At 49.9% G+C, this 27,918-nt stretch overlaps 1 protein-coding gene across 2 annotated transcripts in view; it reads left to right on the top strand.

Annotated features, from left to right (window-relative positions):
• Positions 1-25,529, top strand: part of Klhl18 (kelch like family member 18) — a 31,851-nt gene extending 6,322 nt beyond the window's left edge. The window contains exons 2-10 of one of the 2 annotated variants that reach the window (XM_048334412.1): positions 8,277-8,407; positions 9,720-9,860; positions 13,680-13,878; positions 14,677-14,837; positions 16,906-17,042; positions 17,813-18,035; positions 21,326-21,430; positions 22,155-22,266; positions 23,834-25,529. In XM_048334412.1, coding sequence (XP_048190369.1) covers positions 8,277-8,407; positions 9,720-9,860; positions 13,680-13,878; positions 14,677-14,837; positions 16,906-17,042; positions 17,813-18,035; positions 21,326-21,430; positions 22,155-22,266; positions 23,834-24,220 — 1,596 coding nt within the window. In that variant the 3' untranslated portion in view covers positions 24,221-25,529. Of the gene's footprint in view, positions 1-8,276; positions 8,408-9,719; positions 9,861-13,679; positions 13,879-14,676; positions 14,838-16,905; positions 17,043-17,797; positions 18,036-21,325; positions 21,431-22,154; positions 22,267-23,833 lie in introns of both variants that reach the window. The other variant, XM_048334411.1, reaches the window with a different exon arrangement.
• Positions 25,530-27,918: the final 2,389 nt, after the last annotated feature.

Here is a 27,918-nt window from a genome sequence, read left to right as displayed (position 1 = left end):
CTAGGCAAGCACTCTACCACTGAGCCACCTTCCCAGCCCCTCTTCGTAGGTTTTTTGTTTTTGTTGTGTCGGTCATGGCGCTTGAACTCTGGGCCTGGACACTGTCCCTGAGCTCTTCAGCTCAAAGCTAGTGCTCTACCACTTGAGCCACAGGGCCACTTTCAGTTTTCCAGTGGTTAATTGGAGATAAGAATCTCATGGACTTTCCTGCCCAGGCTGGCAGTTTGAACTGTGATCTTCAGCTCCTCTTAGTAGTTTTTTTTTTTTGGCCAGTCCTGGGGCTTGGACTCAGGGCCTGAGCACTGTCCCTGGCTTCCTTTTGCCCAAGGCTAGCATTCTGCCACTTGAGCCACAGCGCCACTTCTGGCCGTTTTCTGTATATGTGGTGCTGGGGAATCGAACCCAGGGCCTCATGTATACGAGGCAAGCTCTCTTGCCACTAGGCCATATCCCCAGCCCCCTCTTAGTAGTTTTTAAAGATGCTTCTCCTTGTATTGGGTAAAGCTGTCTTTTCTTTTTTCCCCCCATGTCGGTTGACCAGCCCTTCATACCATTAAGCTATCTAGAAATCATGGGAATGTAGGGGCAGAATGGAGTGGCTAGTTTTTGGGGAGGACTTAGGAAAGAACTGCTGATTTGGCTGAGCCTCTGATTAATCTAAGCTGCTCATAGAAATCCATCGCTGTCCCTGCTGACACACATAAGAGGGAGAAGCTTAAGGATTTCTGTACTTGACACTGGCTTCCCCAGGCCTCCAGCTGTGGTTTTAGTTTTATTTTTATTCTTAGGCCTCTACAGCTGCCCATCTCTACTCTTCTCCCCTGCCTGTCCATAGTTTCCCTCAAACAGCTAGCTGGCTGTCTCTCTAGGTCCTTTGAGAACACAGGACCTAAAGGTATGTTCTAGGCCTTAAGCTCTAATATCCCTTCAACTTGGAGTATCTGCTCATATCTGCTGGGCTGTCCTTTCTAAACGTCTGTGCTCCTTTCATATTTTTTCAAGAGAACGAGAGGAGAGAGAAGATCAAAACACTCCCTCTTCTGTTTTCCTAAAGTACTGTGTGTGTGTGTGTGTGTGTGTGTGTGTGTGTGTGTGTGTGTGTGTTCTGGTCCCGGGACTTGGACTCGAACTCAAAGCCTGGGAGCTGTTCTTGAGTGTTTGTGCTCAAGTCGAGTGCTCTTAAGCCATACCTCCACTTCACTGGATATAAGAGTCTCACAGACTTCCCTGTCCTGATTGGCTACTAACTACAATCCTCAGATCCCAGCCTCCTGAGTAGCTAGGATTACAGGCGTGAGCCTCTGTGCCCTGCTGTACTTTGTATTTGCTGTCTCTTTAACATTAGCTGTGGTCAGCATTTTCCACACTTCTCTCTCTGCGGGCCTGAGTGTTTCTTTTGCCCTGGCCTGTCACAGTGAGTGGTTGTATGAAGTTCCTTCTCTGAAGTCAGGCCTCTCATGTTCCCTACGGGCATAATCACTTCCTCTTCCTCACACCTCAATCCTTCCTTTCTCAGAGCGTTGTCTTTGGACCAATGGCCTCAGCATTGCCTGGGAACCTGTTTGAAATGCAGAGTTTCTGGCCCTATCTCAGGTTTCTGGGACTAGAATCTGGACATTTTTATGCCCTGTACAAATACCATACTGGACCCTGAGTAGGTAACTACCCAGGATGCTGAGACCCAGAGGATGACGGTTCGAGGGTAACCTGGGCAGAAAAGGCCAAAAGACTCCCATCTCAAAAATAATCAGCAGGGGCTGGGAAGGTGGCTTAGTAGTAGAGTGCTTGCCTAGCATGCCTGAAGCCCTGGGTTCCATTCCTCAGTATACCACATACACAGAAAAAAAACAGAAGAGGTGCTGTGGCTGAAGTGGTGAGTGCTAGCCTTGAACAAAAGAAGCTCAGGGACAGGGCCCAGGTCCTGAGTTCAAGCCCCAGGACTGGCAAAAAAAAAAATTAGTAAAAAAGCTAGCTCTGCTGGTGACATGGCTCAAGTGGTAGTGTACCAGCTGAGCAAACAGAGCAAGTATGAGGCTCTAAGATCAAACCTTATTACCAACCAAAAATAAAAATAGTTAAAAAGTAATCTCGTGAGTACTCAGAGGGCTTGCTGAATTACTGTACGGGGCATTAAGTTTGAGATGTCCCTTTATTCAACATGTTACAGAACTATATTCCTGGGTGCTTTGCTGGGCACATGAGGCACCCTATTATGTATAAGTGGGATTCAGCGTCTGTCTTTGGTGATTATTGCTTAGTGGGATAGATGCATATGCATTGATTAATAATGATAAAATTCTGTAACTGTACAGATGTTATCAGAGGCCTAAAGGGTTATTTGCAGGTATTAACAGTTGAGAAGGTTTATGAAGGTTTCTTGGAAGGGATGTTGTTTTTTGTTTTGTTTTGTTGTGCCATTCCTGGGGCTTGAACTCAGGGCCTGGGCCCTGCCCCTGAGCTTTTTGTGCTCAATGTGTTCTACCAGTTGAGCTACAGCTCCACTTCTGTATTTTTGGTGGCTAATTGGAGATAAGAGTCTCATGGGCTTTCCTACCTTGGCTGGCTTCAAACCACGATCATCAGGTCACAGTCTCCCGAGTGGCTAGGATGGCAGGCGTGAGTCATGGACACTCAACAGAAGGGATGGGTTTTGATTGGCACTTTTCAGGATCAGGAGTACTTTGACAGACAGGTAGGATATTCCCTGGCATTACAGGCTGGGGCAGAGGCTGTCAAAGGTTCAAGCATGGAGGAGCAAAGTGCAGCAAGATGAGATCAGAGAGGTGAGTTGACTGTCAACTTGAATTCTCATAGTGAGGACTCTGGACTGTTAAGAAACATCTTCACATCATCTGATGCTGGTAAAATTAGATGTTCATTGACTCCTGAACACTCTGCCTTCTTTTCTTTTTCTTTTTTTGTCTGTTGTGGGGCTTGAACTCAGGGCCTGGTGCTGTCCCTGAGCTCTTTTGCTCAAGACTGTGCTCTAGCACTTGAGCCACAGTAACGCTTCTGGTTTTTGAGTGGTTAATTGGACATAAGAGTCTCACAGAGATTTTTCTGCCTGGGCTGCCTTTGAATGGTCATCCTCAAGACCTCAGCCTCCTGAGTAGCTAGGGATTACAGGCGTGAGCCACCAGTACCCAGCCGGAGCCACTCTGCCTCCTCCTTTGTGTCCTGAAAGAAGAATAGACATAAATGTTTTAGTTGACTTGTGTGTGTGTGTGCCCGCACGCTCTAGTATTGGAGCTTGAACTCAGAGCCTTAGGCTCTTACTTGGATAATTTTGTTCATGGTTGACTCTACCACCTGAGCCACACCTGTAGTTCACCTTTTTTTTTTTTTTTTTTTTGCTGGTTAATTGGAGATAGACTCACAAGACATTCCTGCTTGCACTGGCTTCAAATCTCCATCATCAGATCTCAGCCTCCTGAGTAGCTAGGATTACAGGCTCCAGCCTGCGGCACTGGTTTAGCTCACTGTGTGGGAATACAGCCCCAAGTCTTTTTTTTTTCTCTCTCTGTGTGTGTGTGTGTGTGTGTGTGTGTGTGTGTGTGTGTGTGTGTGTGTGTCAACTGGTCAACCACTTCCTTTCCCATCCTCTTCCTGAGTCATTACCCAGGGAGGCCCCCTTAGGCAGAGGGACCAAAGCTCCAATAGTTCTGACTGTGAGTCTGAGAGTCCGTTAGACTTAGAGTCTGCACCATTAGCTTGGAAGTCAAGCCCCTGACGTCAGGCCCTTGGCCTGAAACCTTACCATCTTTTTCTTTTTTTTTTTTTTTGGCCAGTCCTGGGGCTTGGACTCAGGGCCTGAGCACTGTCCCTGGCTTCCTTTTTGCTCAAGGCTAGCACTCTGCCACGTGAGCCACAGCGCCCCTTCTGGCCGTTTTCTGTATATGTGGTGCTGGGGAATTGAACCCAGGGCCTCATATATACGAGGCAAGCACTCTTACCACTAGGCCATATCCCCAGCCCCACCATCTTTTTCTTGAGCCTTTTTCTTCAGCCAGCTGACTTTTGAGCAGAGGCTGGAGGGGAACTGATACTTCCTATTGCTGCCTCTTTTACTTCCCACTTCAATGAGCTCCAACATTCTGAGCCAGAAACTCTGCAGTTAAAAGGAAGAAGGTAATGCCAGCTGCCAGTGGCTCACACCTGTCATCCTAGCTACTCACGAGGCTGAGATCTGAGGATCAGGGTTCAAAGCCAATCCAGGCAAAAAAAGTCAGTGAGACTCTTCCCTCCAATAAATTACTCAGAAAAAGCCAAAAGTGGCACTGTGGCCACAAGCGGTAGAGCTCTAGCCTTGAGCACAAAGTGGGTCAAGGACAGTGCCTAAGCCCTGAGTTCAAGCCCCACAACTGACAAAAATAAATAAAATAAAAAAGAGGTAAGCCAGTGCTGGTGGCTCACGCCTATAGTCATAGCTTCTTGGAAAGTTGAGATCAGAGTATCATGGTTCAAAGCTAGCCTGGGTTGAACAGTCTGTGAGACTCTTATCTCCAGTGAAACAGCAAAAAGTCCTAAATAGAGGTGTGGTTCAAAGCCATAGAGCACTAGCTTTGAGCAACAAAAGCTCAGGGACAGTGCCCCCCAAAAAGGAAGAGGTAAAATTCCTCAGAACTTAGTTACTTTTTTTTTTTCTTTTTTTTGCTGGGGCTTGAAGTCAGGGCCTGAGCACTGTCCGTGGCTTCTTTTTGCTCAAGGCTAGCACTCTACCACTTGAGCCACAGCGCCACTTCCAGCTTTTTCTGTGTATGTGGTGCTGAAGAATGGAACCCAGGGCTTCATGCCTGCTAGGCGAGCACTCTACCACTGAGCCACATTCTCAGCCTCCTTTGTTACTTCCATATATCTCAGATGCTTTTAGATGAACCAGGCTTTTGGACTCATACTAACACTTAGCAAGTTAGCTTGAGGTACTGCATCAGTTCAGTTTGTCCTTGTGTGTCCAGTTAATTCGTGGGTTATGGACATCCTATAGCCACTTTTTATGTGTGCTTGTGCCCTGGTACGGAAGCTTGAACTCAGGCCTTGCACTCTCACTTGCCCTTTTCATTCAAGGCTGGCACTATACCTCTAGTTCTGCACCTCCACACTGGATTTTTGGTGGGTAACTGGAGATCATAGCCTCGCAGACTTTCCTACCTAGACTGATGGTCCTCAGACCTCAGCCTCCTGAGTAGCTAGGATTACAGGTATAAGCCACTATCACCTGACTGCTTTGTGTGTATGTGTGTGCACCTGTGTGTGCATGTATGCACGCGTCCCCAATCCTAGGGCTTGAACTCATGGAATGGGTGCTGTCCTTCAGCTTTTGTGCTCAAGGCTAACATTCTACCACTTGAACCACAGTTTCACAGCTGGCTTTTTTTTTTTTATGCTGAATTGGAGATAAGAGTCTCATGGCCTTTCCTGCTCCGGCTGTCTTTGAACCGTGATCCTCAGATCTCAGCCTCCCGAGGAGCTAAGGTTATAGTTAGGAGCCACCATCATTGACTGCCATTTTTAACTGTACAATGAAGTGGCAATAAATATATTTACCATATTGTGTATCCATCAAGACTATGTATTTATAGCCAGGCACAGTGGCTTATACCTGTACTCCTAGCTACTCAGGAGGCTGAGATCTGGAGCACCAAGGTTCAGTTTTTTCCTGGGCAGGAATATTTGCTAGACTCCCATCTCCAGTGTAACCCGAGTAGCTCATCAGCTGCCCCAGATTTTACACACACACACACACACACACACACCCTTCCACATCTTCTTTGGGAAACTTTCCATTCCTGGCCTGCCTTGTGATACCTTTGCATCTACAAGGATAATAATGTAGCTGACAGGTAGGCAGGTGAAGCTTAATACTCAAGCAGCTGCTTATTCAAGCAGGAAAGGCAGCTGAGTAAAATCTGGGTTGGGAGTAATCTGTGACAGTCTCCCAAAGTAAGCAAAAATAACATCCACCCTGAAGAGATTTCTCTTTGATGGATAACACTTTGATACCACTGTTCCTCCTTTCAAGCAATCAACAACTAAGTGCCCAGACAGAATAAATAGCTTTGGGATCAGTAGGATTAAGTCTGGGCTTTTAGACAGGCCCCGATGGATGCCAAAAGTGCATGATACATAGCAATCTATAATTTTACTGAGACACAAAATTGAGTCATAAAGGCTTTGAGGTTGATGTGTATGAATGAGTCTATAAAATAGAGAAGCCAGGCCAAGTGCTGCTGGTCCACAGCTGTCCGCCTCACTACTCAGGAGGCTGGGAGCTGACAATCATAGAGTTGGAAGCCAGCCCGGGCAGGAAAAGTCCAGGAGACTCTTACCTTTAATGAACTACTCAGAAAAAGCCACAAGCGGTGCTGTGGTCAAATGGTAGAGCTTCTCGTCTTGAGCAAAAGAAGCTCAGGGACAGCACTCAGGCCCTGAGTTCAAGCCCCAGGACTAGCATGAAAAAAAATATAACAGAAATGGACAAGCAGAGAGCTAGATACAGTTGCTGACCAAAAGAAAGACCCAGTGATGGGACCTGAGCAGCGGCCTGGAGGAACTGTGACAAAAGGAGCTGAGCAGCAACGTGGCCTGGCATTTCACGATTATGGAACCCAAGGAAGAAAAGGGCTGCCTTGCTCTTCCTGGGGAATGGAAAATTCTTTTTTGGTTTTGGTTTTGGTTTTTTTTGGCCAGTCCTGGGCCTTGGACTCAGGGCCTGAGCACTGTCCCTGGCTTCTTTTTGCTCAAGGCTAGCACTCTGCCACTGAGCCACAGCGCCCCTTCTGGCCGTTTTCTATATATGTGGTGCTGGGGAATTGAACCCAGGGCTTCATGTATACAAGGCAAGCACTCTTGCCACTAGGCCATATCCCCAGCCCGAGAATGGAAAATTCTTAAGCAGAAATGTTTATGTAGCTCAGAGCTATAAATGGCCAAGCACGCCGAAGGGAGCAGCTTTGCAGCACTTAGTTGGAAATCACGTTATAGAATTCCCCAGGCATGCGTCAGTGAGAGTTGGAGACAAATCGGAGAAAGAATAGACCACTGGCCTGCCTGTAGCACATGGCTGTCGCCAGGGTCATTTTCCCCAGAAGAGTTCAGGGCTACTTGTTAGTAGCCCAAGCACTCTATAGGTTTTGTTGTTTTCTTTCTTCTTCTTCTTTTTTTTTTTTTTTTGGTCAGTCCTGAGGCTTGAACTCGGGGCCCAGGCACTGTCCCTAAGCTACTTTTGCTCAAGGCTAGTGCTCTACCACTTGAGCCACAGTGCCACTTCCGGTTTTCTGGTGGTTCATTGGAGTTAAGAAAGTCTCACTAGGGGCTGGGGATATGGCCTAGTGGCAAGAGTGCCTGCCTCATATACATGAGGCCCTGGGTTCGATTCCCCAGCACCACATATACAGAAAATGGCCAGAAGTGGCGCTGTGGCTCAAGTGGCAGAGTGCTAACCTTGAGCAAAAAGAAGCCAGGGACAGTGCTCAGGCCCTGAGTCCAAGCCCCAGGACTAGGCAAAAAAAAAAAAAGAAAGAAAGTCTCACTAGCTTTCCTGCCCAGGCAGGCTTTGAACCTCGATCCTTAGATCTCAGCCTCCTGAGTAGCTAGGATGACAGGCGTGAGCCATCGGTCCCTGCCTCCGCCCTCCTCCCCCCCCCCCCTTTTAGGATGGTGTTCAGCAGACTTTTCTGCCTGTCTGGCTTCTAACTGGTGCCTGGCTTCCATTGCTTTCTAATAAAAGTGAGCTTGAGCAAAAGTGTGGGATTGGTAGAGGGGTTATGAGTTGTACATTGAAGATTGCTATGTTAGTAAAAAACTACCACTGAAAAGCATTCTGGCTTACGCTGTTTAACCACTTTTTACACCTTGTTACAGTGGATTGTTTACATGTTTCTTGTGTTAATGAGTATATTGAGTTTAAAATAATTGAGATGGTAAGTGGCTATCAGCCTGAGATGCAGTGGGCAGAGTGATTACAAGAGCATGGTTTGGTTTGGTTTTCCTTTCTGTGTGTGTGTGTGTGTGTGTGTCTTTGCGTGTGTGCCAGTACTAGAGCTTGAACTCAGGGCCTTGTGTGCTTCGCTTGGCTTTTTTGTTCAAGGATGCACTCTACCACTCGAGCCACAGCACTATGTCTGGCTTTGTTTCTGCTCAGTTGGAAATAAGAGTCTCACTGACCTTTCCTTCCTAGGCTGGCTTCAAACCTCCGCCCTCCTAGTGCCCAGCTGACACGTTGGTTTTATGCTTGAGTTCCTCACTATCTCTCTTGGTCTTTTTTTCCTTGTTCTCAGATCGGGGACCACAAATTCAGTGCCCACCGGATCGTCTTAGCTGCTTCCATCCCATACTTCCACGCCATGTTTACAAATGACATGATGGAGTGCAAGCAGGATGAGATCGTGATGCAAGGAATGGACCCAAGGTATGAAATTCCAAAACTCAGCCTTCACGCTGCCTCTCGGGGCCGTTCCAGCTGTGCTTCCAGCCTGGGGTCGGGCTTGAGTATCAAAGACACCACTGCATGTACGTACAGTAGGTGCTGGTACACAGATTATCATCTCAGCCCCTGGCCCTGAGACAAGGTTAGAATGATGAAGATTGTGCATGTAAATGCGTGTGTGTGTGTGTGTGTGTGTGTGTGTGTGTGTGTTTCTATATGTGGGTTTTTTTTGTTTTGTTTTGTTTTTTTGAATTTTGTTTTGTTGTACTGCACAAGGGCTTGAACTCAGGGCCTGGGCACTGTCCCTGAGCTTTTATGCACAAGGCTAGCACTCTATACCATTGAGCTACAGCACCACTTCCAGTTTTTTGGAGGTTAATTGGAGATAAGAGTCTCATGATCAGGCTGGGGATGTGGCCTAGTGGCAAGAGTGCCTGCCTCCCACACATGAAGCTCTCGGTTCAATTCCCCAGTACCACATATATGGAAAACGGCCAGAAGCGGCGCTGTGGCTCAGGTGGCAGAGTGCTAGCCTTGAGCGGGAAGAAGCCAGGGACAGTGCCCAGGCCCTGAGTCCAAGGCCCAGGACTGGCCAAAAAAAAAAAGAGTCTCATGATCCTTTTGCCTAAGCCCTCCCCAGTGCTGAGATTATAGGCATGCACCACCACACATGTCTATTTAGCCCTCACTGATCTTGAACTCTGGATCCTCCTGCCTGAGTCTTCTCACTGCTGAAATTACAGCACTATAGTGTCCCACATAGTTTACTTTTCAATATAAGGCTTTTGTTTGTGTTTTTAGAATTTTCAGTAATGAAATTATTTAGGCAGTGAAGATAGCTTTGGTAGTATGAATCTGGTTTGGTGAGGTATTTATTCCACTTAAAATCCCAAGGGACAGCCGGGTACCCGTGGCTCACACCTGTCATCCTCGCTACTCAGAAGGCTGAGATCTGAGGACCACAGTTCAAAGCCAGCCCAAGTAAGAAAGTCCCTGGGACTTTTTTTTTTTTTTTGCCAGTCCTGGGGCCCTTATCTCCTATAAGCCACCAAAATACCAGAAGTGGCACTGTGGCTCAAAGTGGTAGAGTGCTAGCCGTGAGCTGAAGAGGGACAGTGCCCAGGCCCAGAGTTCAAGCCCCACCGCCAACAACAACAAATCTCAAGGGACATAAGCTAAATGGATTTTGGAGCAAGGCTCATCTCTCCTCCAATTCAGTTGGGTCCTGAGTCACCTATGGACCAAGATTCATCATCTCGGAAGAGCTTCTCACATTCTTCTCCCTTTCTTCTAGTGCTCTGGAGGCTTTGATCAACTTTGCTTACAACGGCAACCTCGCCATTGACCAGCAAAACGTCCAGTCGCTGCTGATGGGGGCGAGCTTCCTGCAGCTACAGAGCATCAAAGATGCCTGCTGTACATTCCTCCGAGAACGGTGAGGCCCCATGGTCGGGGACATTCCTCCTGGAGCCCGTGCCCACTTGCCGACTCTTTGATACACCCATAGTTTCATGAAGGGCGTGAACTAGGGAAGTTAAAGAGATGACGTTTCTTCCCTCCAATTAAACACTAAAAAAAACAGAAGTGGGGCTACAGCTCAGGTAGTAGAATGCTAGCCTTGACTCATAGAAGCTTGGAGACACTACCTAGGCCCCAATTTCAAGCACCAGGATTGGCACATAAGTAAATAAGATAAGAAAAATTAGGGACTGGGAATGTGGCTTAGTGGTAGAGTGCTTGTCTAGCATGTATGAAGCCCTGGGTTCTCAGCGCCACATATAAAAAAAAGCAGGAAGTGGCGCTGTGGCTCAAGTGGTTGAGTGCTGGCCTTGAGTGAAAGAAACTTAGGGACAGTGCCCAGGCCTTGAGTTCAAGTCCCATCATTTACCTGATACCTCACTAAGTGATTCATTCAGTACTTACCAATTGTTCCCTGGCTATCTCTATCCTTGTTTATATACTCCCTCCTTGAATATGTGTGTTTGCGCGCGTGCGTGTGTGCATGTGTATGCGTGCCTGCACACACACCTGGCAATACTGGGGCTTGAACTCAGGCCTGGACACTATCTCTTAGCTTTTTCACTCAAGGCTGGCACTCAAGCCACAGCTCCACTTCTGGCTTTTGCTACTTATTTGGAGATATGAATCTCACAGACTTGGTTGTCCAGGCTGTTTTCAAACTCCAATCCTCAGATCTCAGCCTCCTAACTACCCTCCTTAAATGTCTTGATCTTCTTTTCTTTGTCTACTTCAGCTCTTGAAGAGCCAACCTAAAATCTACCTCCTAGAATTCTCTATCCTCCTCCATCCACTAGGAGCAATCATAATCCTTTCTAGGATAACTCCCATGGGTCATACCCCTGCCTATTTCCAGTGCTTGGCTTCATGGCTCTCAAACTGTGATCTTTTATTTCTTTTGTCAGTCGTGGGGCTTGATCTCAAGGCCTGAGTGCTATCCCTGAGCATTTTTGCTCGAGACTAGTGCTCTACCACTTTGAACCATAGTACTGCTTCTCTCTTTCTCTCTCTTTTTTTTTTTTTTGGCGGAGGGGGGATCAGTTGTTGTGGGGCTCAAACTCTGGGCCTCAGTACCATCCCTGAGCTCTTCAGCTCAAGGCTAACACTCTACCACATTGAGCCACAGTGCCACTTCCAGTTTCCTCTTGGTTCACTGGAGGTAAGAGTCTCATGGACTTGCCTGCCTAGGCTGGCTTTGAACCTCGATCCTCAGATCCTCCTCCTGAGTAGTTAGGATGACAGGTGCAAGTCACTGGCATCCAGCATCTTCTTGTTCTTCTTCTTTTTTTTTTTTCATACTGATCTTCAAGCATTAACTTCATCGTTGGTGGTAGTGTAGTGGAGTTTGAACTCAAGGCCTCCCACATTGCTATGCAGATGCTTTAGCCGACCGTATCAGAGGTCTCTTCCTCCCCACCAGTAAACGGAGTTTTTAGTCCTAAGATAAAGGCGCGTTGACTACCCGAGACTTGGGGAAAGAAAGACTGTATGTGCTGGGCCACACATACAGACAGAGGAGCATGCGGGCCGCGGACTGCTTTCTGATCGCAGGTGCCTAACCTGGCTGGCCAGCCATTCCCGCCACCTCAGCTCGCCCTCCTAGAGTTGACTCCTCCCCTCTCCCCCAGGCCCCACCCGCCATCCTCCCGCAGCCTGCATGGCACTCACGGGCACCACAGTGTCCACTCGGACACGGGCCATCAGTGAATGGCGGCCTGTTGTAATTGGCGGTCCCGTGTTTAGTTTTGTGAATGGAGACAGCGAGTGACAGTATAAACCTCCGAGCTGCACGCGAGAATGTGTAGGGCACCTGTCTCCTCATTTGTGGCTTGGCTTTCAGATGAAGCGAGCACTCTCACAGGCTGGTCGAGGGACAACAGCGCCATCTAGGGGCTTTGGGTGCCATCACTGTCAACACTTCCCATATGTTACCTAAAAGATGCTGGACAGTGATTTAGAGCAGTGCAGTTTTGTTGTTGTTGTTGTGTTATTGTTTTGCCAGTCCTGGGGCTTGAACTCAGGGCCTGAGCACTGTCCCTGAGATTCTTTTGCTCAGGTCTAGCACTCTACCACTTCAGTGACAGCGCCACTTCTGGCTTTTTCTGAGTGGTTTATTGGAGATAAGAGTCTCATGGACTTTTCTGCCCCAGCCGGCTTCAAAATGTGATCCTCAGGGGCTGGGGATATGGCCTAGTGGTAGAGTGCTTGCTTCGTATACATGAAGCCCTGGGTTCAATTCCCCAGCACCACAGAAAATGGCCAGAAGTGGCGCTGTGGCTCAAGTAGCAGAGTGCTAGCCTTGAGCAAAAAAAGAAGCCAGGGACAGTGCTCAGGCCCTGAGTTCAAGCTCCAGGACTGGCAAAACAATAACACAACAACAACAACAAAACTGCACTGATCTAAATCACTGTCCAGAAGCCCCAGGAGTGGCCAAAAAAAGTGATCCTCAGACCTCAATCTCCTGAGTAGCTAGGACTATAATCATGAGTCACCAGTACCCCCACCAATTTCTTTTTTTAAGTAGTTAATTGGAGTTAAGCGTCTCATGGACTTTCCTGTCTAGATGGCCTTTGAACTGTGATCTTAGGATCTCAGCCTCCTGAGTAGCTAGAATTATAGGTGAAAACCTCTGGTGCCTGGCTTTTATTTTGTTGTTGTGGAGAACAGGGACTCAAACTTGGTATTGGGCACTTGGAGCCATGCCTCCAACTCCACTATCGGTGTTCTTGAGGTACTTCTTTCTTGAGCCTGGCTGCAGAATGCTCTGGGGGGAGGGGGGGTCCTCCAGCTCCGCCTCTTGTGTACCCTTGAGGAGAAGTACGTGGGCTCTTCAGTTCCAAGATTCGATTGCCAGCAGCTTGAGGAAAACCACTGTGATCAGGAATAGAAAAGACTTGCTTGGGCTGGGGATATAGCCTAGTGGCAAGAGTGCCTGCCTCGGATACACGAGGCCCTAGGTTCGATTCCCCAGCACCACATATACAGAAAACGGCCAGAAGCGGCGCTGTGGCTCAAGTGGCAGAGTGCTAGCCTTGAGCGGGAAGAAGCCAGGGACAGTGCTCAGGCCCTGAGTCCAAGGCCCAGGACTGGCCAAAAGAAAAAAAAAAAAAAAAAGAAAAGACTTGCTTGTCAGGGGAGCAGGGACACATTCCGAGCCTCTTTTATCTATCTTCAAAATGAGAGAAATTTTCAGGATTGTTAATATTCTGGAGAACTCAGGATCAGTGACTCACACCTATAATCCCAGCTACTCAGGAAGCTGAGATCTGAGAACCACAGTTCAAGGCCATCCCTGGACTTTTATCTCCAATTAACCACCAAAAAGCCAGAAGGGGAGCTGTGGCTCATGTGATAGAGCACCAGTATTAACCAAAAAAGCTAAGGGATGGGGGTCTAGGCCCTGACTTCAAGTCCCAGGACCAAAAGAAAGAACGCAGAACAAAATTTTGCTTTTCTTCTGTGGTGTTATCCAGAAGCATTCTGAGCTCTGGGTCTGTGGCCTACTGGCAGAGTGCCTGCCTCATATACTTGAAGTCCTGGGTTCAATTCCTCAGCACCACGTATATAGAAAAAGCCAGAAGTGGCGCTGTGGTAGAGTGCTAGCCTTGAGCAAAAAGAAGCCAGGGACAGTGCTCAGGCCCTGAGTCCAAGCCCCAGGACTGGCCAAAAATAAAAAATAAATAACTTTCTTCCTTCTTAAATTTTTTTCTCTTCATTTTTTTCTTGACACCAACAGACTTCACCCAAAAAATTGCCTGGGTGTGCGCCAGTTTGCCGAGACGATGATGTGTGCTGTGCTCTACGACGCAGCCAACAGCTTCATTCACCAGCACTTTGTGGCGGTGTCCATGTCAGAGGAGTTCCTGGCCCTGCCCTTGGAAGACGTGCTTGAACTGGTATCGCGAGACGAGCTGAACGTGAAGTCAGAAGAGCAGGTCAGGCCCGGGCGCCGGTGGCTCCCGCCTGTCATCCTAGCTACTCAGGAGGCTGAGATCTGAGGATCGCAGTTCGAAGCCAGCCTGGGCAGGAAAGGATGTGAGACTCTTATCTCCAATTCACTGCCTAAAAACGGGAAAACCTTGCTTTGCCAATAGTTGTACTCTCCATGTGGACGTTAACCAGCTCTTGACCATTTCATTATGGCAGGAAATGGTAATAGACACCAAGAAGTCTGTACAGTGGCTAAGCTTGCATTTAACAAAAGATAGAACCTAATGAAGCACCTGAGGAAATGGAGAAAGCTTTGGGTTCTAGACAGAAATAAAAACACCCAGGATGGCTTCAGCATACAAAGTGAACAGGGCTGGGAATATGCCTTAGTGGCAGAGTGCTTGCCTAGCGTGCATGAAGCCCTGGGTTCGATTCCTCAGTACCACATACACAGAAAAGGCCAGGACTCGTTGAATGCTAGCCTTCAACAAAAGAAGCTCAGGGACAGTGCTCAAGCCCTGAGTTCAAGCCCCAGGACTGGCCAGAAAAAAAAAAGTGAACCACGCAGGGCATCAGTGGCTCACACCTAAAATCCTAGCTACTCAAAGGCTGAGATCTGAGGGTCGGGTCTGAGATCTGAGCTCAAAGGCCTAGGGACAGCACCCAGGCCCTGAGTTCAAGCCTTAGAATTGGCACTCTTCCCCCCCCCCCAAAAGAAAAGTGAAGGACTGAGATTGGGGACAAGGGTGTGGCCTCCGGATAGGAGGATTCGCTGCCAGAGCATCTGTCCTTTGTCACGCCAGGTATTTGAAGCTGCACTAGCCTGGGTCAGATACGACCGGGAGCAGAGGGGCCCCTGCCTGCCTGAGCTGCTGTCCAACATCCGCCTGCCCCTCTGCAGGCCGCAGTTCCTGGCAGACCGGGTGCAGCAGGATGACCTGGTGCGTTGCTGTCACAAATGCAGGTGAGCACGGGGAAGACTCGCACAGGACGATGCCGACGGCCCAGGCAGGGAAGAGGAAGGACTTGGTTTGCCTGTTCCAGCTCAGGGGAGGAAGGATTGATGGCACGTGGATTGATGTGCCCTCGGTCTAGAATAGAAGAGGAAGTAAGATCCTGAGGCTGACACCATAGGCAGAGTGATATGCCGTATGGGAGAGAATGAGGACCCAAAGGAGCTTTTCTCCCCTTCATTATCAGAGAATGTTCCAGCGTCTTCATCCAATGAGCTGTTCGGTGCCCAGCCCGACCCTTTCCACACCAGCAGTTGACTGGGAGTACCCTCCCCCCCTCCCCTTTGGGTAAATATTTTAGCGTACTTGCCTCGAATAGTTGGGTTTTTTTTTTTTGCCAGTCCTGGGCCTTGGACTCCGGGCCTGAGCACTGTCCCTGGCCTCTTCTTGCTCAAGGCTAGCACTCTGCCACCTGAGCCACAGCGCCCCCTCTGGCCGTTTTCCGTATATGTGGTGCTGGGGAATCGAACTGAGAGCTTCATGTGTAGGAGGCAAGCACTCTTGCCACTAGGCCATACTCCCAGCCCCTCGAGTAGTTTTTTGAGCAAAGTGTTAAACGAGGAAAAGGACTTGTTGGCCAGTGTGTGGACTTCCTCCCCAGGCAGTATGGGTGGAGGTGTGGCTTACGGTGCCTGTGGCTCTGTGACCACCGGTCCCCAAGAGAGGCGTTGCGGAGTGAATGCAAGGCATTCAGTTTGCAGTGGGTAACTATGGAAGAAGGGTTTTGTTTTTTTTCTTGTGCCCATCCTATGGTTTGGGCACTGTCCCTTGACCACCTTTTTGCTCAAAACTAGATTTCTACCACTTGAGCCACAGCTCCACTTTCTGGACGTAAGCCTGTCATAAACCTTCCCTCCTGGGCTGGCTTTGAACCCTGCTCCTCAGATCTCAACCTCCTAAGTAGCTAGGGTGGCAGGCAGGTGTGAGCCCCCAGCCCCCAGCTGGAAGAAAGGTCTTGAAACAAACAGCGTGGACTGTGATGTGGAGGGTGTGTCGGAGGTGCGTGGGATGCAAGGCAATCCCATCGGGCACGGTTGGCAGCGGCTGCCAGGGTGCGGGGGGGGGGGGGCGATGGATTGCAGGCTGTGGGCCACAGGGTCACTGGGACAGAAAGGGAAGAGCCAGGGCTGAGGGGTGGCAGGGCACAGGGTGGCGTGTCAGCCCTCCCCGCCCCAACCATTGTAGCCTGCACCCTGTTTGGCTGGTGTGTGCCTAGAGCAGGTGGTAGTTTTGGTTGCATTGGCTGAGGTAGGCTCTACTTGGCTTCCCTTTTCACTTTCAAACATGCTTCCATAGCCCGGGGTCAATGGACGGCTTCCCCAGATCTCACCTGGGTTCTCTGAGGCCAAACCCCTGTAGTCCCCCCAAGTCAGGAAGGGGTGAGAGGCTCAGAAGGGTGAGGCTAGCCTCAAAGGAGCGGGGCCAGGCTCAGAGGGGCAGTACCAAGCTCAGGTGGGAGGGGCCAGGCTCAGAAGGGCAGTACCAAGCTCAGGTGGGAGGGGCCAGGCTCAGAAGGGCAGTACCAAGCTCAGGTGGGAGGGGCCAGGCTCAGAAGGGCAGTACCAAGCTCAGGTGGGAGGGGCCAGGCTCAGAGGGGCAGTACCAAGCTCAGGTGGGAGGGGCTAGGCTCAGAGGGGCAGTACCAAGCTCAGGTGGGAGGGGCCAGGCTCAGAGGGGCAGTACCAAGCTCAGGTGGGAGGGGCCAGGCTCAGAAGGGCAGTACCAAGCTCAGGTGGGAGGGGCCAGGCTCAGAGGGGCAGTACCAAGCTCAGGTGGGAGGGGCCAGGCTCAGAGGGGCAGTACCAAGCTCAGGTGGGAGGGGCCAGGCTCAGAAGGACAGTACCAAGCTCAGGTGGGAGGGGCCAGGCTCAGAGGGGCAGTACCAAGCTCAGGTGGGAGGGGCCAGGCTCAGAAGGGCAGTACCAAGCTCAGGTAGGAGGGGCCAGGCTCAGCAGTGCCAATGTGGAGGGAGGTCAGGAAGGCTCACCTCCTGTCCTAGCATCTTGCACGTTATTCCAGGGACCTGGTAGATGAAGCAAAGGACTATCACCTCATGCCAGAGCGCCGGCCCCACGTGCCGGCTTTCAGAACTCGGCCTCGCTGCTGCACATCCATTGCTGGGCTCATCTACGCCGTGGGAGGCCTCAACTCAGCAGGTATCTTGCATCTCCCCTTTGCAGAGCCTTGCATGGGGTTCCCTGGATGCAGAAGCCCAGTCGCCCGGCCTGGCCCTTCCCGTTCCTCTCCTCTGGGCTGACACCTCTCTTCTTGCCCCTCTACATTGGGTAGAGTTGTCGTATCCTCATACTCCTAGAATCTGAATGTCAGTGCTAAGGAGACCTTAAAGAGTTAGACCAGTGGCTCACGCCTGTCATCCTAGCGACTCGGGAGACTGGGATCTGAGGATTACAGTTTGAAGCCAGCCCAGACAGGAGAGCCTATGAGCCTCTTATCTGCAATGAACCACTAGAAATCCAGAAGTGGCAGTGTATTTCAAATCGTCGAGTGCTAGTCTGGAGCTTTGAGCTTAGAGACAGCCACCAGGTCCTGAGTTCAAGCCCCATGATAGATGAAAAAATAAAAATAAAAAGAATCTCATAGGAGCTGAGCACTGGTGGCTCTCAGGCCTGTCATCCTAGCTACTCAGGAGGCTGGACTCTGAGGGTCACAGTTCAAAACCAGCCTGGGCAGGAAAGTCCGTGATGCTCAAGTCCAATTAGCTCCCCAAAGCCAGAAGTGGCGCTGTGGCTCCACTGGTAGAGCGGTGCTGTCCCGGTGCACAAAAGCTCAGGGCCAGCACCCAGTCTTCCAGACTCTCCCGCCTCAGAGCCCAGCCTCCTGAGTAGCTGCTGTAGCGCTGCCCAGTCGCTGTGATCTAAACAAGTGGTCTCATTGGTTTTCATTTGAGTAGCAAATTTTTATGCAGGTGACTCCCTGAACGTGGTGGAAGTGTTCGACCCCATCGCCAATCGCTGGGAGAAGTGTCACCCCATGACGACGGCCCGCAGCCGCGTGGGCGTGGCCGTGGTCAACGGGCTCCTCTATGCCATCGGAGGCTACGACGGCCAGCTGCGGCTGAGCACCGTGGAGGCCTACAACCCGGAGACCGACATGTGGACCAGGGTCGGGAGCATGAATAGCAAGAGAAGGTATTCCGGAAGCCACGTACACGGTATACCTGGGGAGCCTTACTGAAGTGACACACAAGAAGCCAGCCCCCCAGCCAGCCGCTGCTGGCACCTCCCGGGAGGGAGCCCTCCGGCCAGCCCCCATTACCTGCCTTGGCCTCTGAGGGATTTGGGGAGACAAAGGACACAGACACATTGGAATTGTATTGTTATGTAAATGCCAGCTAAGAACTAAAGAGAGAGAGAGAGTGTGTGTGTGTGTGTGTTAGTGTTAGAAGGGAAAGAAACTGGACTGGAATGATTTCAGGGGATTTCAGGGAAGAGGTAGGATGAAGAAAGTTGAAACCTGGGGGGGCTGGGAAGGAGGCTCAGTGGCAGAGTGCTTGCCCAGCATGCGTGAAGCCCTGGGTTCCATTCCTCAGTACCACAGAAAAAGCCAGAAGGGGGCGCTGTGACTCAAGTGGCAGAGTGCTAGCCTTGAGTATATAGAGGCTCAGGGACAGCGCCCAGGCCCTGAGTTGAAACCTGAAAGGAAGGAGGATTTACTAGTGATGAAAAGAAATCCAAGGTGCTTTTCTATATACACCCTCACCCCCCGCCTTTTCTCTTCTCCCCTGGAACTCTTTTGTGCTAGTCCTAGGGCTTGAACTCAGGGCCCAGGTGCTGCCCCTGAGTTTCTTTGGCTCAAGGCTAGCACTCTACCACTTTAGTCACAGTGTCACTTTCACTTTCAACCTTTTTGGCAGTTTACTGGAGATATGAGTCTCACAGGCTTTCCTATCTGGGCTGTCTTCGAACTGGGATCCTCAGATCTCAGCCTCCTAAGTAACTAGGATACAGGCATGAGCCACCAGTGCTTGGCTCATCTTTGTAATTTTTTTTTTTTTGCCAGTCCTGGGTCTTGAACTCGGGGCCTGGGGACTGACCCTGAGCTTCTTTTGCTCAAGGCTAGCATTCGACCCCTTGAGCCCCAGCGCCACTTCCAGCCTTTTCTGTTTATGTGGTAGTGAAGGATGGAACCCAGGGCTTTAAGCATGCTGGGCAAGCGCTCTACCACTGAGCCACATTCCCAGCCCTCATCTTTGTAATTTCTGTGATGTATTTTTCCTCACAGACCCAATGTCTCAGGGTCTAAAGATCACATGACTGGGAAGAAAATAAAAAAAAGATCAAGTGACAGCATGAGTATTGAGGAAGAAAAATAGTAAGGAATTCCTTTACCACATAAAAGTGATTCACGCAATCCATGTTCAGCTGTATTAGCATGTGGCTAGGAACCAAGTGGAGTCTGCTTTTGTAGCAATAAAACCAGATTTACAAATGGTCCAAGTGGGATCATGGTAGAAAAAAAAAATACTTAGGATCTTGTCCCTAGAATGAGCTCACAGATGTTTCTTCTTTTCCATCCCCACCTTGATGTTTTCCCACGGCTGCTTGGACACTTTGCACTTGTCTGGATGGGATGATTCATTGTCCCATATTCCCAATCATAAGTGGCTTTGATTGAGGAATGGAACCCAGGGCTTCGTGCATGCTAGGCAAGCACTCTACTGCTAAGCCACATTCCCAGTCCCTTAGGACTTTTAACATTTCACAGAGCTCTCCATCCTGCCAGTTAACCACAGCCTTCTTTCTGCCATCTTTGATGTCCACCACCACTCTGGAACTTTCTGCACCTGGACCATTCCAGTCCACATTGATCAGCACTTTCTTTTCTCTTCCCACCTGCCTTCTACCAATGTTAAGGCTTGAATTCAGGGCCTTACACTCTCCTTTAGCTTTTTGGGTTTTTTCTCCCTTGCTCAAGGCTGACACTGTACTACTTGAGCCATACCTCCACTTCTGGCTTTTTTGCTAATTGCAGATAAGAGTCTCCTGGACTTTTCTGCCTGGGCTAGCTTCCTTGATCCTCCAGATCTCAGCCTCCATAGTAACTGGAATTACCAGTGCCTGGCCCTATTACTTAGTGTTTATGTTTGTTCTTGTGTCCAGACACGTTAGTTGTCTAGTGAACTTTTCACCTTCCGCAGTCCTTGCCTAAGGCAAATCGTTCTGGCTGGTTCGCAGAGTCTGTCAGTACCTCTCTCAGATCAGTTTGCAGCTCAGTTTGATTTATTGTGTGTTCTTGAAAGGTAGCAGTAATACTGTTATATTTTATCTTCCCATGTGTCATATACTCAGATTCATGTTTAGTTTTCTGTAGCATCAGATTTGACATCAATGAATTGAGCAGCTTGGTATTCATGAGTTTGGTTTCTGTTTCTGTTGTTTCTTTTTGTGCTGGTACCAGGACTTGAACCCAGAGCCTTGCAGCCTCACTTGAGCTTATTTAGGGTACTCACAGCACCCTAACACTTGAGCCACACCTCTAATCTAGCATTTGGTTGGATTGCCTTGTGGATTTGTCTGCCCTGGCTGGCTTCAAATCATAATCCTTAGATCTCAGCACCAAGCCTGACATTCATGTTTAATTTCTCATAAAATGGGAAATGATATAATTATCCAGACCCCCGGGTCTTTGCTCTTAGGAGAGCCATGGTGTGTGAGGAGCAGAGAGAATTAAGCTTGTGTCTTTATTGCATTTTTTTTTTTGGCCAGTCCTGGGCCTTGAACTCAGGGCCTGAGCACTGTCCCTGGCTTCTTTTTGCTCAAGGCTAGCATTCTGCCACTTGAGCCACAGCACCACTTCTGGCCATTTTCTGTATTTGTGGTGCTGGGGAATTGAACCCAGGGCCTCATGTATACGAGGCAAGCACTCTTGCCACTAGGCCATATCCCCAGCCCTCTTTATTGCATTTTATTTTTTTGTGCCGGTCTTGGGGCTTAAACTCAGGTCCTGGGCACTGTCCCTGCACTTTTGTGCTCAAAGCTAGTGCTCTACCACTTTGAGCCACAGCGCCACTTCCAGCCTTTTCTGAGTAGCTTATTGGAGATGAGAGTCTCACGAACATTCCTGCTGGGGCTGGTTTCAAACCACGATCCTCAGGCCTCAGCTTCCTGAGTGGCTAGGCTGACAGGCGTGAGCCACCAGCGCCGGCTCACTCACTGCTCTTAACCACGGCAGCAGGTCGCTGATCACAATCCGGTGGATGAATGGTTGTGACCTGTGCTATAGTTGAAGCTACTTTGGGAGGGAGGGGGAGGGCAGGATGAGAGGGAAAGACAAGTAGTGCCCTTAGGTTCGAACCTGGGATTTAGGTCTATCCTAGAAAGAACCCGTCAGTAGGTCACCACTAATTTCATAGTGCGCATGACAGGCTGCCCCCAGGAAGCGTGACGCTCCCCTGAGAGGACCGTTCTGTGTGTTTCAGTGCCATGGGGACAGTTGTGCTGGACGGGCAGATCTATGTCTGTGGGGGCTACGACGGCAACTCCTCCCTGAACTCCGTGGAGACGTACTCACCTGAGACTGACAAGTAAGGACACCAGCTCCCCAGGAGCTTCCGTAACAGCGTAAAAATGTTAGAACCGGGCACCCGTGGCTCACACCTACAATCCTAGCTCCTCAGGAGGTTGAGATCTGAGGAAAACTATTCAAAGCCATCCAGAGCAGGGAAATCCATGAAACTCGTATCTCCAGTGAGCCACAGAAAGCCAGAAGTGAAGCTGTGGCTCCAAGTCGTAGAGCTCTAGCCTTGAGCACAAAAGCTAGGGGACAGTGTCCAGGCCCTGAGTTCAAGCCCCAGGACTGGCACCAAAAAAGACCAGGAGTACAAGGAAGCTACAGATGTATAGATGAGACCTTGTTTATTACCTACTGCTTTTGGCTGTTTGTCTCAAGTTTGGGCCAGAGGCAACAGCCTTTTAGTTATCAGCAGAAATGACGGAAGAAGGCATGTGCGGTGGGTCACGCCCGCAGTCCTAGCTATCCAGCAAGCTGAGATCTGACGGTTGTAGATGGAAGCCAGCCCAGGGAGGGAAGTCCAGGAGACTCTTCTCACCAATTAACCCCCAGCAACACAAACGTGGAGGTGTGACTCAAGTGGTAGAGTGCCAGCCTCGTGCTCGTAATAAGGCGATTGTCTGGACCTAAGAGACAGCACAGTTCACCTAAACCTTGTTAGCTGTCTTGAGAAGATAGGAACCCCGAATCTTATGGATGCCTCCCCCCCCCCTCCTATTTTGATTCTTTTTCTGAAGGTGGACAGTGGTGACTCCAATGAGCGCAAACCGCAGTGCAGCTGGGGTTACAATCTTTGAGGGCAGGATATACGTGTCCGGAGGCCATGACGGTTTACAGATCTTCAACAGTGTGAGTCTGGGTTCTTCCTATCTCTGAGTTACTTTGAGGAAAAAAAAATAATCTTCAGTTCTTCCATTGCAGGATAAAAATCATCTAGTGAAGCTGTAGGCTGTCTCTTGCATCCTCTAAAATCCTTAATCTCTGAAGAGCCAGGGGATACCAAGAAAAAAGGCACACTCCCACCCCTCGTTCAGGGGTCCATGGAATCCTGTAAAAAAAAAAAAAACTGCTTTTGAAGGCAGGTGCTGGTGGTTCATGCCTATAATCCTAGCTAGTCAGGAGGCTGAGATCGAAGGATCAAGGCTTGAAGCTAGCCCAGGCTGGAAAGTCCATGAGACTCTTACCTCCAATCAATCACATAAAAAACCAGAAGTGAAGCGGTGACTCTAGTGGTAGAGTGCTAGCCTTGAGCAAAAGAAACTTAAGGACAGCCTCTAGGCCCAGAGTTCTAGCCCCAGGACTAAAAAACAAAAGCTTTTGGAATTCCTGCCTAGAGTATATTGTTCAAGCACATAGATACCAAGACTGAATTATAAGCAATTGTATTGTTTTGGATACGGTCTAGGTGGCTGAGATCTAATTAAGATTGTGGTTTGAGGCCATTTGCTAGTCTGTGTTCAAAACAGCTGGCAAAGCTAGGCACCCATGGCTTACACCAGTAATCCTAGCTACTCAGGAGGCTGAGATCCGAGATTCACAGTCTGAAGCCAGCCTGGGCAGGAAAGTCTGTGAGACTCTTTATCTCCAGTAAACTTTCAAAAAAGCCAGAAGTGGGCTGGGAAGGTGGCTTAGTGGTAGAGTGCTTGCCTAGCATGTATGAAGCCCTGGGTTTGATTTCTCAGTACCTCATACACAGAAAAAGCCTGAAGTGGTGCTGTGGCTCAAGTGGTAGAGCGCTAGCCTTAAGCACAAAGAGGCTCAGGAACAGGGCCCAGGCCCTGAGTTCAAGTCCCAGGACCAGAAAAAAAAAGCTAGTTGTAGTTCAAGTGGTAGAGCACTATTTTAGCATTTTTGGGGGGTGGTTGTGGGGCTTGAACTCAGGGCCTGGGCACTGACCCTGAGCCTCTTTGTGCTGAAAGCTAGTACTCTACCACTTGAACCGCAGTGCCATTTCCGGTTTTTGAGTGTTTCATTGGAGATAAGAGCCTCACAGTGACTTTTCTGCCCATGTTGGCTTTGAAGCACAATCCTCAGGTCTCAGCCTCCTGAGTGGCTGGGATGACAGGCCTGAGCCACTGGCGCCTGGCTAGACCACTGTTCTTGCGCAAAGGCAGCTCAGAGACGGCCTCCGGGCCCCGAGTTCAAGCTGCATGCTTGGCACCAAAATAAAAAACAAAAATCTAAAGAGCAGGGCTGATTCAGGTGAGAGGCGGAAGCCTAGCAAGCGGAAGGTATTTCCTCAAATGCACACAGAGCTCAGCCGAGGTCATCTCCCATTGCCCCCCACCCCCCTAATAGCAGGTGCCCAGCCCCCGAGACGGCACTGAGCCAGAGCTCCAGCCTGACATCACAGGCTTCGGCTCTGACTGTCCCGCCCCTGTGCCCGTGTCCCCGTCCCCCCCCCCCCCCACTGCAGGTAGAGCACTATAACCACCACACGGCCACCTGGCACCCCGCAGCGGGCATGCTCAACAAGCGCTGCCGGCACGGCGCCGCCTCCCTGGGCAGCAAGATGTTCGTCTGTGGCGGCTACGACGGCTCCGGCTTCCTCAGCATCGCCGAGATGTACAGCTCCATGGCCGACCAGTGGTGCGTCATCGTCCCCATGCACACTCGCCGGAGCCGCGTCTCCCTGGTGGCCAGCTGCGGGCGCCTGTACGCCGTCGGGGGCTACGACGGACAGTCTAACCTCAGTTCGGTGGAGATGTATGACCCGGAGACGGACCGCTGGACGTTTATGGCCCCCATGGCGTGCCACGAAGGCGGGGTCGGCGTGGGCTGCATCCCCCTCCTCACCATCTAAGGAAGAGGGTGCCACGAGGCGGAGGAGGGGTCTGGACCACACAGAGGCGCGCTCCCTTCCTGGACGGGGTGGACGGGCGAGCCGGCCGCAAGTAGAGGGGTTTTTTTTTGGTTTCCCAGGTGCTTAAGTCCGACCCTCACTGTACCACCCTTGTGGCCTTCGGGTCATCAAGATGGCGCAGCACAGGCCAGACGCCCCTCCGGGCTTCACCCCCGCAGCACAGAGCGCCCTGCTGCCGGTCCACAGGCGCCATCGAAGCCCAGCACTCGGGAGACGGCCGCGTCGCAATGGCTCCCACCTGACGCTCACCACCTGCTGCTGCTCCAAGCCTGCCACTGGCCAGTTGTGTCATAGGAGGCTACGGCGGCCAATCCTTGGAAACTGGGGTGTCCACCAGGAGAGAAAGGACAGCCCCAGGGTTCTTGCAGCCTGTGGCAATGCAGCAGCACGTTGGTTACACTGAGGATTTTGGGGTGTTTTTTTTTTTGCCCTTCCCCATGTCTAACCTTGCAATTTCAGTGAGGTTTTTTGTTTTGTTTTTCATCTTGTCCAGAAGAAACCGAAGGAAAACAAAGATACTTGAAAGAGACCGAAGGAAATTTAAACACTTGAAAGAAACTGGAAAAACCGATCCTTTTTTTTTGTTTGTTTGTTTTACAAGAAGAAAACAAAAGACAGTAAAAGCAAATCCACGTTGAAGTAGCCAGTCCCACATTTGGATCCCAGGGTCCTGAGGCCTCACAAAGCCGTTGGGGTTTTTCCTCTGAGCCCCAACACTTCTGGAGTCAAATGTATTTTTCAACTGGTCCTAAAGCAAGGTGCTCACTCATGACATTTCTCTTCACACCCATCCTCAGAGGACTTTTTAAAAATCATTGGCTTCTGAATTCTTGCTGATCTTCTAGGCAGAAGCCCCCAAGTCTTGCAGAAGGCTCTGCACAACCTTACGGTTAACACACACACACACACACACACACACACACACACACAGATACACATTCCTTTTTGACCAGCAGGAATACAGGCTAGCTAACCCCAGATTCCCACTTCTCTTGTCCTTAGATAGATTTCCTCATTGTGACATTTCTGGAGCACATTGACCATTTTGTACCTCTAGAACCTAAGCCAGCCATTCTACTGCTCTTCCATCCATTCACTTGCCAATCCCAGGGGCCCAACTTCCCTCCAGCCCTTGGCAGACTGACCAGCAAGATGGAGCTTTAGCCTGGCTCCAGTGTCTCGCACACCTGTCATCCTAGCTACTCGGGAGGCTGAGATCTGAGGTCCAGAGCCAGCCTGGGCAGGAAAAGTCTGAGAAACTCTTGTCTCCAGTAAACCACAAAAAGCCAGAAGTGGAGCTGTGGCTCAAGTGGTAAGCGTGCTAACCTTGAGCAGAAGAGTTCAGGGACAATGCCAATACCCGAGTTCAAGCCCTAGGACCGGCACACACACACAAAAAAAATGGAGCTTTACGTTCAAGCAAAGCTGGCCCTTTGACATAAGGAGTTATGAAGTCTGAAAGAAAGTTGTTGCTGCAGACTCTTGTCATGTACTCTTGGCACGTGACCTCGTGAAGACATTCCCTGCCTTTCCGCTCTTCCTCCTCCTCTGTCCTCCTCCTCCCTAGACGGGACCTCAATGTAGCACAAGAGGACAATTTCTGTTCCCAGTGCACTGGGCAGCGAGGGCTGCCCTTTCAACTGCTACTGCCAAACTGTGTTTCTAAAGTTCTTCCAGTTAGAGCCTAAAAGAGGAGACGGTTCTTTTTAGCCCAAGACTGGGTCTTAGGGTCCCTTTCTCTACCTGACTGGTTTCTTGGTTTTGGCTGCTTGTTTTGGCCTCGGGATGGCTCGGAAGCCTGTTCAGAAAGGCACAATGTGGGGTTGGAGGCGTGGCTCAGTGCGTAGAGCACCAGCCAGTGAGCTGAGATGAGTAGTAGTCTCAGAGCCCCCCCCCAAAAAAAAAAGGGGGAACAGCACAATGTGGAACCTGGGCTATCCCCTTACCCCCAGCCTGTCAGGTTTACCAGTGTGTGCAATCTCCATGAATTCAGAGGAAAAAAGAATGATATTTTACAAATTAAGAGTTGGGCCTGGGGCTGGGGATATAGCCTAGTGGCAAGAGTGCCTGCCTTGGATACACGAGGCCCTAGGTTCGATTCCCCAGCACCACATATACAGAAAACGGCCAGAAGCGGCGCTGTGGCTCAAGTGGCAGAGTGCTAGCCTTGAGCGGGAAGAAGCCAGGGACAGTGCTCAGGCCCTGAGTCCAAGGCCCAGGACTGGCCAAAAAAAAAAAGAGTTGGGCCTCTGCTATAAGCACTTGAAAATGGGTTTATTTTAAAAGGTTCAATAGTCTAATAAGTCTGAAGAGTTTTAGCTGGGGCTGGTGGCTCACACCTGTGATCCTGGCTACTCAGGAGGCTGAGATCTGAAGATCTTGGTTCAAAGCCAGCCCAGGCAGCAAAGTCTGTGAGACTCTTCTCTCCAGTGAATCACCAGAAAACCAGAAGTGGTGCTGTGCCTCATGTAGTAGAGTGCTAGCCCAGAGCTGAAAAGCTAAGGAACATCACCCAGGCCCAGAGTTCAAGCCCCACAACCGACAAAAATAAATTTTTTTAACCTGAGCTCTAGATAGAGCTCTACTATTTCTTACTCCCTTAGTTTGCCTGCAGAGGTAGACTCAGAAGGAAGTCCGAGGGTCTTTGTCTTCCTGTTAAAAGGAGTGTTACTAGTGCTCGTCTTATTTCTAGGAGCCCCTTTTCTTTTGGAAATTAAAGCAGCACTGACAAGCCTGGATTGTGAAGGTGTTAAGAAATCAAGTCAAGCTGGTGACCCACACCTATAATCCTAGCTACTCAGGAGGCTGAGATCTGCGGGTCATGTTTCAAAACCAGCCCAGGCAGAAAAGTTCATGGGATTCTTATTTATAATAAACCAGCCAAACCCAGAAGTTGTGGCTCAAGTGGTAGCATGCCATTCTTGAGAAAAAGCTAAGGAACAGTGGCTAGGCCCTGAGTTCAAGCCCCAGTACTGGCACCAAAAAAGAATCAGCCAGGCGCCAGTGTGTCACAACAAGCTGATTATTTCCCCATACTCTGCTGCTCTTGCAATGACCTTCCGAAGTCCACTACCATCTAGATTAGAAGATACACTGCACATCTGAAACCAGTGCAAGTAAGATGAAGCCAGGGTTTTGATCTGGGCTGTGAGCACGGTTCCCCCATCTGAGGGCAAATGGCTGACCCTGCTCATTACTGTTGATTGGGGCCTTTCCAACAGGATCGTGAAGAGAGGAGGTATCACCAAAATAGTGTGGGAAGGATACGACCGGAGGTAGGACGGACATACTGACTGGTGGACCTTGGGGTCTAGGCCTGCTCAGAGCAGAGAATGCGAGATTCATTGCCCTTGGCTGTTTCACCTTGAATGACCTGTAGAATCTTCCCTCCTGGGTGTCACCTGACATCTGAGATGGTGCCCACATTGGAGCTAGAGACCAGCCTTTTGACCACAGAGATGTGACTAAATAGAAATATACACCTCCCCCCCAAAAAAAGAAAATTGTTTCACAGGAAAAAAAAACTTTATAGAACGCATGTCTTTTATGTTAAGAAACCAAAGAGAAATAAAAAGAACACTCCTAATTCTCTTTCCCTTTACTATTTATTTGTGTGAGTGTGTGTGTGTGTGTGTGAG

The sequence above is a fragment of the Perognathus longimembris genome, chromosome 26 (genome assembly GCF_023159225.1).
Source record: "Perognathus longimembris pacificus isolate PPM17 chromosome 26, ASM2315922v1, whole genome shotgun sequence".
Taxonomy (NCBI): domain Eukaryota; kingdom Metazoa; phylum Chordata; class Mammalia; order Rodentia; family Heteromyidae; genus Perognathus; species Perognathus longimembris.
This window is presented reverse-complemented; position numbering and strand designations above follow the sequence as displayed.